The following is a 10,412-nucleotide window of genomic DNA, read 5'->3' as shown; positions in this document are numbered from 1 at the left end:
TTTGAAATGGATTCGAAAAACTTATTTTACATTTTGCATTTTAAATACCTCTTTTAAGGTATTTTATATTTGGCATTTTAAATACAAATCGAAAAGCATTTTACCCAGCCCTGGATATGACTATATACCGTCAACAGAAATGTCGCGCGACGCTCGAAACAATTTCCATCTATATCCCACCGTTCCAAATCTCCGCTTCAAAGGGACAAATCGCGCGGAATACCTGCATACCTCAATAAGTCACTTTCATTATACGCTTGCAGAATCGCGCGAATTGTAGAAGCTAATCGATCGCCATGAGTTTGATAATTGCTAATTGTTCACGGAGGATGAGCGCGTACCGGCTCACGGTGGTATTTCTCGGTGTGGCGCATCAAAGGATAATGCCGCTGAATGCCTGCCGCGCGGACGCAACCACGGAGTCCATTATACCTACCTGCCGGCTCGTCGTGCCCAGGTCTTTAGCGGTGCGTATGACAACACGCGACCTACGCACTCGCCGCGAGTGTTGCGATAACAAGAAAACCGTGTACAACACGGTTTACAATTCGCAATTCGCTCGTCGCGCGGCGTTTCAAATCCAATTTATTTACCGTCGCGGCTACGAAATATTTGAGCGCGCTATACACGAAGTAAATCCACGTTGAATATTCAGTTCTTTATGTTGCAGAATTCATTTCAATGAATGGCATTATTATATGTATTACAGCGCACATTTCGCGCGTCGATTTTGCCTGACGCAACGATTAATTCCGCTCCAACGTTTTAAGAGTTTTGATAAAGATATTATCATATATCAAATTCTTTTTCAACAAATATGCTGCAAATTGTAATATATGTTAATATATGTAATAAAATATGCAATAAAATATAATTTATCTTGCAAACACGTGCGCACAAATAAGAGCACGCATTATATTAAATTCATTTCAAATTATTTATAATTAGAGCCTCGTAATTCAAAATAGAATTCTATATTTATAATTTTATGTGTCGCATTAATACAAAAAGAGTATGTACTCGTGATAAAGTCTATATTATAATAATATTAAAATACAGAAGAGGAGAGAAGAGTGCATATGAAATTGTAAATATAATTTTATCTTGGAATTGACGCAAAATTACAGATCGTTGGAAGCAAATTTTGTACACAAATTATTTACTTCTTTCTTTTTAATAGAAATGTGAAAATAATTAACTAATTTAAACATAAGAATTGTTAATTATATTTTTTTAAAATATTTAGAAAATTGTATTAAATAATCTGAATATAACCATCAAAACTTACTACTAATCAAGTACACGTCAATTGATATGCAGAAACTGTACGCAGTACTTGTGGAGAAAAAAGTAAAAGGCAAAATTAGCTGAGCAGCAAATTCTCGATAATCGTGCTGCAAAAATTAATAGCAGCCGACAAATCGCCACGCGAGCAGATATAGATGCAGAGATTATACGTTTGGGCTAACGCTAATCGTTATCGGTCAATTTACAATTCAAAAACTACCGTGACCTCGATGTTTTCGTATCGCGATTTTAATTAATCTTCACAACATGCAATTAAAGAATTGCGGTAATTTTTCAGGACACCCTGTATACGTACACATGTGTGTACACCGACGAGAGTCGGATTGGCGTGATCCTTGGAATCCGTAACACGTGAACGCGCTAATAATAGTTTCCTACTCTGCACATATAGGTATATGCCGCAGGTTAATTCGACATCGCGTGGAAGCACAATATCCATGTGCACTTGTGAGAGCAGGAAAAGCATTTTATCCAGATATAAGTGTACGTTGAGTGGTGACCGTAAGAAAATCACTTATGTGATATGCCGGCTGATTTCACCAGCGTCGGTCAACTTTAGTCCCAGTTTAACTCCCGATCTCCCATCTCTTTTTAATTCTATCTCTTACCGAAACCGGTCATCAATTTTGTAATAATACGTACGAGGCTGAAAGTTGCGACATTCGGTCGTGTTTTTTTTTTCTTCTCTTTTTGTGTCGCACGTTCGGCCGCGCCTAATCAACAAGCCGGATTGATTCACAGGAGAATCACATCACGCGACTCTTCGTAAATATTGATAACGATAGAACATTGACTCCGCGAGCAACTATCGATATATGTATTGGTCTTCTTTTAATGTATATAAATCGCTTCGAACGCAAATTTTACGAACGGTTATAAAATATTTGCACACATATTTTAAATTACACTACATTTTGCAATATTTTAAATTATATTACATTTTACAATAAATATCGCGGTTTACTGTAAATAAATTGCAAGTTAAGAATTCGAAGAATTCGGCTAATATTTATTTATTTTAATAATATTTTAATAATAATAATAATATTATTATTATTATTATATTATTTATAATATTATAAATAATATTATTATTAAAATATATGGAATATATATAATATTTATTTGGCTAATAATATTTATTTTAAAATATATGGAAAAAATTGCACGAATAATACACCTCGATTTGAAATTTAGACATAAATTATCACAAAATAATATCAAATTTGTTATAGAACGTTTGCAGTTCTAATTTTATTTCATCTAATAGATTTATCGCGTTTGATAAAATAAATTGTATTTATTTTAAATAAATAAATTGTAAAATAAATTCTTAAATAAGTAAATTGTATTATTTTATTAAAATAAATACTAAATTATATTTGTTTTATATATCACGGAAAGAACGATTTTGTTGAAAGATCTAAAAATTTTACTAAAAAACAGATCAGAAAATAATTTCTTGTTGAATCATCAGAATAATTTATTGGACTGTTGAAACTGATAAGCATTGCTATAAAACGTTTTAATATTCTAGCAATCACTTTGACTTTTACACAAAATTACTTTGATTATGGAGCAAAAATTATTTTTAGAATCTGAATTCAGCAAAATTGCTCTTTCCGTGATATGGAGAAATTCTCAAGGCTCCTCTCGCGATTCTGCAACAAAGAGATTCGCCAACAGAGACTCGTCTCGGAGCGATTGTCGGAGCTCATTTCGGCGCGAGAGGCTGAATCGAGCGTGTACTTGCTTAAATCGCGATGCGAACGACGGCGCGCGGCGCGGCGCGGCGCGGCGCGGCCGGCCGCGTGCGTGCACGAGCGCTCACTTTCGCTGGACACGCTCGCACTTCTACATACGCACGTGCACGCGCGTGCAAGCGGGAGCGGACGGTTAGGCTCGTGCACACAGCAGCACAGCAAACCGCTACCGGCGGGCGCGACGACGGTTTTTCATCTTGTCAGTCAGCCTTCCTGCTCCCACGAGAGCGGGTCGATCGGCCTCATTTTTCCTCACGTTTCCCAACGCGGCGGATCTTATCTATACGAGGAGCCGTCCGTCGCTGAATGATGAAGTGCCGCGTGACGAGCCATGCCCCGACGATGGTGCGCATCGCCCTCATCGTCGGGGTGGCGGTGGTGCACGCGTCGCCGGCCGAGCCCTTGCCCTCCAGCCTGCTCGACGGAATCGGTAACGTCGCGAATACCGCAACCAATTTCCGTAAGTCGATCTCGCGACGTCAATCTCTCCGATGTCGCCGAGTTTTATACTTATTTACTTTTTAGAATATTACTCACGCATTTACATCGAAATGTTGGCAAACATTTGAAAGGGTTTTGAAGAATCGATAAATCGGTACGTCTCTCAATTTTTGCCTTTGTAAAACAGAAAAATTTATTCTAAAATGAAAGCTGAAAGACGATATAATTAATTTATATTAAAGCTGTGAAATACGCGCGACATAATTAATTGATATTAAAAAAGGAATTACATATTCCTGTTACGAAAGACCGTGTTAAACTTAATTCATTTTACATTGCTGCTAGATTAACCCGTTTCTCCGTCGTGTGCTATGTAAAATATTTAAATAAAAATTAATCGTGCACCTTAATTGATGAATATGCTTCGTCAATAATTAATGCTGACGTAATAAGTAATAGTAATTAATGTATGTAATTACACATTATGCGTTTTTATACAACTACAATGGGGTAATTCTAGGAATTATTTGTGCGCGCGATGGATTTAATATAATAACTAAAAGCATGTCGTAATTTATAACGCTTAATTTCGAATTTGTCAAGTAATTTGACATTTTTGTAATTTCATGTCGCTCGCGTAAGTTAAATTGATGAGTCGACGCAAGATGCAATAAGGATTACCTGTTTACTTTTGACGATGAGAGAAGCTGCTCCGATGGTTTCGTAAATTGTCGTCGAAGAGCGACGTCGGCTTTTGGCTCAATCAAAATCAACCGATCGAGAACCGATTAATTCGAAATTGGAACTTCATCAAATTTAGAATTTGAATATTATGCCGCCTGTAGGGGCTTAGACACGTTAGATCTGTGCATAAATAATTTCAGAATTTAGATCTAGATGTCGTAATAGATAACGGGTGTGCAAAGCAAGCGTATAGAAGCGCTCTGTATCGTCGGCGTTCAATGAAAGTGAAAACGTAAATACGCGCGGCGATACAACGGTATCAATTAAGGATGAGGCGATGGATGTGGAAAGTGTAAGTAGGCAGATGTTAAATAACGATATTAGAGAGCTCTGAAAAGGCCTTTCCACGCCGATGCGACGGTTGAAAGTATTTTGATTGATGGAAGTATGACATGAAGATAATCTTTGGAATCGTCATGTGTAACGATTTAAATAATTCCCCTGAATCGGAATCACGTAAGCCGCGCGCGCGCCAGAAGTTTCCTAAATATTTCGCACCAGGTGATCCACGCCGCCGCCGATATTTGCATAAATACCACGAATAAATTAATGCGAAATTTATTGTATAGCGCGCCAGTGACCTAAATTTTTTAATCGAATGCAAAATAGATTGATGCACGGAAAGAACAATTTTATTGAATCCAGATCTGAAAATAATTTTTGTTCATTAATCAAAATAATTTTTTGCGAAAGTCAAAATAATTGCTAGAATATCAAAACGTTTTATAGCAATTATCAGTTTTAACATTCCAACAAATTATTTTGATGATTTAACAAAAAATTATTTTCAGATCTGTTTTTAGCAAAATTTTTAGACCTTTCAACAAAATCGTTCTTTCCGTGTGGCTGTACGGTATCCCAATTCGATCGACCTGTTAGATAATAATTCACGCACGCGTCTCATGCGAAATGATAAATGCTTCGCGTATATATACTGACGTGTTTTTGTAAAAGTGCAAATTGCATTAACAATAACGCGCATCGGTGCAGGACGATACGATAAAGGTAAACGCGATAACTGCACGTTGTTAATGTAAATGTTCGAGAGATGGCATTACGATATTATGTAATTACTTAGAAAATATGGCCATAGTTCAAACGTAGATAAACTCTCTCCGTTCGGACTTTGTCGTGCCGGATTCGTGTCGGAGGTCATAACTTACGGTCGTTAAGATGCGTTATTAACGTAAAATTGTTCTCGTAAGTGCAAACGTATCCAATATATAGAAACGCGCTGTCTCTCGCGCGAAAATTCCATTATTTCTAACCAGGATTAGATAGTGCCTAGTTAAAAAGATAAATGATTTTAACTTAAATCAGTTACATTTTAGACACTTAACTTTTAACTTGATTTAGTTACATTTTATCGGTACACAGAAAGAACAATTTTGCTGGATCCAGATCAGAAAATAATTTTTGTTCAATTTATCAAAATAATTTTGTTTGAAAGTCAAAATGATTGCTATAGAATATCAAAACATTTTATAGCAATGCCTTATTTTTAATTTTCCAATAAATTATTTTGATTATTGAACAAAAATTATTTTCAGATCTGTAGTCAGCAAAATGTTCAGACCTTTCAACAAAATCGTTCTTTCCGTAACGTGTAACTATTAACTTTGATCTAACTTTCTTGAAGTTACATTCTTAATGCTTCTTATAAACCCAAAATAAAATACATATTTGCGTTAATGTCCTCAAACTTAAATTTGAGAACTCACATTAAGACAATTGTTATAATATAACTAACTATAGTCCTGCAATTGTTATAATATAACTATAGTTCTGGCCGCGGGAAGGAAACCGCTGTGGATTCTTCCATGCGTTAAATTACGTCGGAAGAAGTCCTTCGAAATCGATCTTTTTTCCGCAGGTCGACAGAAATAAATATCACAAATATACTTTATTTAGAAACTTTATTTAGAAGCCCTAAAATTATAAAATGAAAAAAAATATTAACTTTTAATTTTTCAATCACTTTTTTTTATTAACTTAACTTTTAATTCAATTAATTTTATTATTATGGACTAACTTGTATCTTAACTAAGTTAAATTTTTAATGTCAATTTCTACCAATGTAGATTAACTTTAATCTTGGTTTAACTTATTTTGTATCTTTTTCTAATTTCTAAGAATTAAAAAAAGATAAAAAATAAATAAAACCGAGATTAAAGTTAATCTACATTGGTAGAAATTTACATTAAAAATTGAAGATACAAAATAAGTTAAACCAAGATTAAAGTTAATCTACATTGGTAGAAATGGCTATAAGACTGTTAACATTAATTTAACTCAGTTTAAAAAAAATATTAACTTACCTACCCAACCGTGTTTCTAGTAATGAATATTGCAGTCTCAAATAAAAGGTCAAATAAATAAAAAAATGTGAAGTTATTAGATTTGTTTGATTAATTCAAAGAAAATGATTAATTCAAGAAAAAAAGAACTAATAAAGAAGAGCCGTTTCAAAGAACAGTCGAGTGTCGCTTCGATATAAAGATAAATCAAAGTCTAATTAAATTGGTGACAAAAACGAATTCAAAGAACGTCGTTGTTTTGTCACAAATTACTAGCATTGAAAAAATCCGCGTTAGCATGCTCGTACGCGGAAGCAATGATGATTCAGATTCGTTATGCAGAATGTTTCACACGCACGCGGAATAAAAATATCCGCTAATGGCGTGGGAGTTCCACGGCGTACAATAGCGAATTTGGTTAGGCGCACTAGTGCGCAATCCGTGCGCACTGATGCATATTAAAAAGCCGTGGTACACACAAATTGACGTAAAGATGTGTGGTTAACATAGATATTACCGAAGCGAGTTAAACCGCGAAATCCCCATTACAATATTTTATCGTGCGATTAAAATATGTATATTTTACAGTTCGAAATAATAATTTTGCGTGTTTTGTACGCCCGCGCGGATTAAATCAGCCTGCGACACGGCTTCGATATACACGCGGCCATCAGTGCAGCGCACCAACGCGTCCAACCGAGAAGATTGACGAAAGATGCTCTGTATTCGTTAACGTTATGTACCGTTAGTCACATCTGTATTTGCAGATGCGCGGCTATTTTGCACATCGTCGCGCTGCATGCATAACGACGACTGAGAGAAGAGGGGGGGGGGGGATTACGCGACGCTGCATCGTGCATCGTTGATCTGCATTAACTTGTGACTTTTATTCGTGAAAATGCCAGAAAAACCTATATAATCGCATTAACAACCTATCGTTGTCCTTTTTGCAACACCTCGATCGACTGTACTTTTGTCCGTGATAATCATTTTATTGAGCGACGTATTATTCAATATCCATTGAAGGTTTAAAGTAGAGAGCACGGAATGTGTGTTTAGCGTGTTTTCTTTTGCTCTTCTTACGGCTTACAGAGATTATCAGGAATAGAGTAGCGACTAGTTAAAAAGACAAAAGTTAGGTGGAAAAGTAAAATAATTTTAACTTACAATTTACATACACTTTGAACTCTGAATTTTTGCAATAAATAACAAGGAGTCAACGGCAAAAGACGAGCAAATTTACAGGTGTTAAATAATTTATTAACCAATTTTCTAACATAAAAACACAAAACGAAACTAGTTTCGATACTTGGACTTTCTCAATCGCATTAATAATTTAATTTTTAAATCCTACGCATTTCATGGTCACTATATATATAACTGTGATGCACAATGATATAATGAAACATAAATAACTGAGGATTTAAAGATTAAATTATTAAGGGATAACACACACCACTTTGACACCCTGAAATTTAAGGGAATTTTTTTTAAGAAATGCAAAGTGTTTATAAAAATCTATTATATATATATTAAAGTAGAAATTATATTCTTTTTAGTTGATATATTAAAAAATAGCGGCTTGACAGCTGATGAACGGAAAAAAAACGGTGAGCACAACTTATTGTAGATTTGACCTAAAACAATAAAACAAAAAAAATTAGATTTTTTTAGTCCAAAAGCTAGAATACGTAGGATTTTTTTTTAATATTGATATCTCGCTTTTCTGTGTAACTTTAAGTAACAAAATTTTTGATTGAAAATTTTACATTTTACTTTGAATCGATATCATATCACTAAAAATGCATGTTTTTTTTAAACAGCTACGTATTCTACTAGCTTTTGGATTAAAATAACTAATTTTTTTATTTCATTGTTCATTGTCAAGTCTACGATGAGCTATCGTGCCCATCGCTTGACCCTCTTTTTGCGAAACGCTCCCGCCCATCAGCTGTCAAGCCGCCATTTTTTAATATATCAACTAAAAAAACCAATTTCTACTTTAATATATATATTTAATTAGTCTAAATGCATTTTTATAAACACCGCATTTCTTAAAAAAAAAAATTCCTGAAAAAGCCTTAAATTTCAGAGCGTCAAAGTGGTGTTACCCCTTAATGCGATTAAGAAAGTCCAAGTAAGAATCGAAACTTCGTTTTGTGTTTTTATGTTAGAAAATTGATTAATAAATTATTTAACACCTGTGAATTTGCGCGTCTTTGGCCGTTGACTCCTTTCTTATTGTATTACAATTAACGAGCCGAATTTTGTTTTGTCTTAATTTTTAACTTAATTTAGTTATTGGTTTTATTTGCAACTATATTAACTTTTAAATTTAACTTTCTTGAAATTGTTTAGCTTCTTAAGCAAACCCAAGAAAAAATACATAACTGCGTCGGTGTCTTCAAATTTGAGAATGCACATCAAGATAATTATTAATAATATGTATAATAAATATAGTCTGGCTGCAGGAAGGAACTATTGTTCGCGGGCATTTCATGCATTGAATCGTGTTGGAAGAAATTCCTCGAAATCGGACGTCCTTTCGTGACCCGACGGAAATAAGTACAACAAATTACACACTTCATTTGAAAACTTTAATTAGAAACCCAGAAATTATGAAATGAAAAAGATTTAATTTTTAACTTTTTAATTACCTTTTTTATCACCTTAACTTTTAATTAAATTCATTTTACCACGGATTAACTTGTATCTTAACTGAATTAAATTTGCAAGACTGTTTACTTTAACTTACATAACACTTACAAGGGAACCTCGCGAAGTGTCAAATTCTGATTTTAATGAAACTTGGTACACTTTGAGGTCACATAAATAAATGAATTTAGAAATTATCAGTTGGTGCTAAAAAAAACAGTTTAAAGGGATGAATCTACCCTTATATGTAAATTAATTTTTTTTTCTTTTGTTATATATTGAAAATTATTCAAGATATCAAAAAATGTTGTATACAAAAGTTTTACAGTAAAATGTCTTTATTCATTTATGTTAATAATATTTTTCTAATAATTATATTTTAAAAATTTTTTGAAAATAAACATTAAAAAAAATTCTATTAACGTAAGTGAATAGAGATAATTTTACAGTAAAACTTTTGTATAAAACGTTTTTTGATATCTTGAATAATTTTCAGATATAACGAAAAAAAAAATTAATTTACATATAAGGGATGGTTTCATTCCATTAAACCGTTTTTTAGCACCAACTGATAATTTCTAAATTCATCTATTTATGTGACCTCAAAGTGTACCAAGTTTCATTAAAATCAGTATTTGACACTTCGCGAGGTTCCCTTGTAAGACATACTGCGCGCACGTGCACATATACGTATACTTTGTCTTGCATCTTTGCAAAATTATTTTAATATAATTTTATAAAATATACATTTATCTTTTAATTTTTTAAAGTATTAGCAATTTTTAAACCAATTTTTGCAAATTATATATCAGAAGTAATAATATCATTGATTTGTTTTAATTGTTTAGAACTAATAACTAATATAATAAAGATCTTGCTATAATTTTTTTAGACTGTAAAGGCTTTTCTTCCAACGATGTTGGAGGGCAATAAAGGACATATTGTGAGTGTGGCCAGTTTAGCCGGTCAATGCGGAATTCCGAAATTGGTAGACTATTGTGCGTCCAAGTTTGCAGCAGTCGGATTTGATGAAGCCCTTCGAATGGAACTTGAGGTACTACAATTTATTCAACAAGCTATATATTGAATGGCAAAGAGGAGAGAATCATTCTAATATGTTATTCCAATTATTTTAATTATTTCTTTTAACCATAAATATTTTAAATATAAATATCACACAAAGAGAGAGAGAGAGAGAGAGAGA

General features: G+C 33.5%; 1 protein-coding gene across 2 annotated transcripts in view; it reads left to right on the top strand.

Moving 5' to 3' along the window:
* The first annotated feature begins 3,224 nt into the window (after positions 1-3,224).
* The window catches only part of LOC105457211, a 22,187-nt gene continuing 14,999 nt past the window's right edge, over positions 3,225-10,412 (top strand). For both annotated transcript variants that reach the window (XM_011701735.1, XM_011701734.1), the window contains exon 1: positions 3,225-3,531. In XM_011701735.1, the coding sequence (XP_011700037.1) occupies positions 3,378-3,531 (154 nt within the window). In that variant the 5' untranslated portion in view covers positions 3,225-3,377. The remainder of the gene's footprint in view (positions 3,532-10,412) is intronic.

Source organism: Wasmannia auropunctata, unplaced genomic scaffold (assembly GCF_000956235.1).
Source record: "Wasmannia auropunctata unplaced genomic scaffold, wasmannia.A_1.0 LD335338.1, whole genome shotgun sequence".
Taxonomy (NCBI): Eukaryota; Metazoa; Arthropoda; class Insecta; order Hymenoptera; family Formicidae; genus Wasmannia; species Wasmannia auropunctata.
This window is presented reverse-complemented; position numbering and strand designations above follow the sequence as displayed.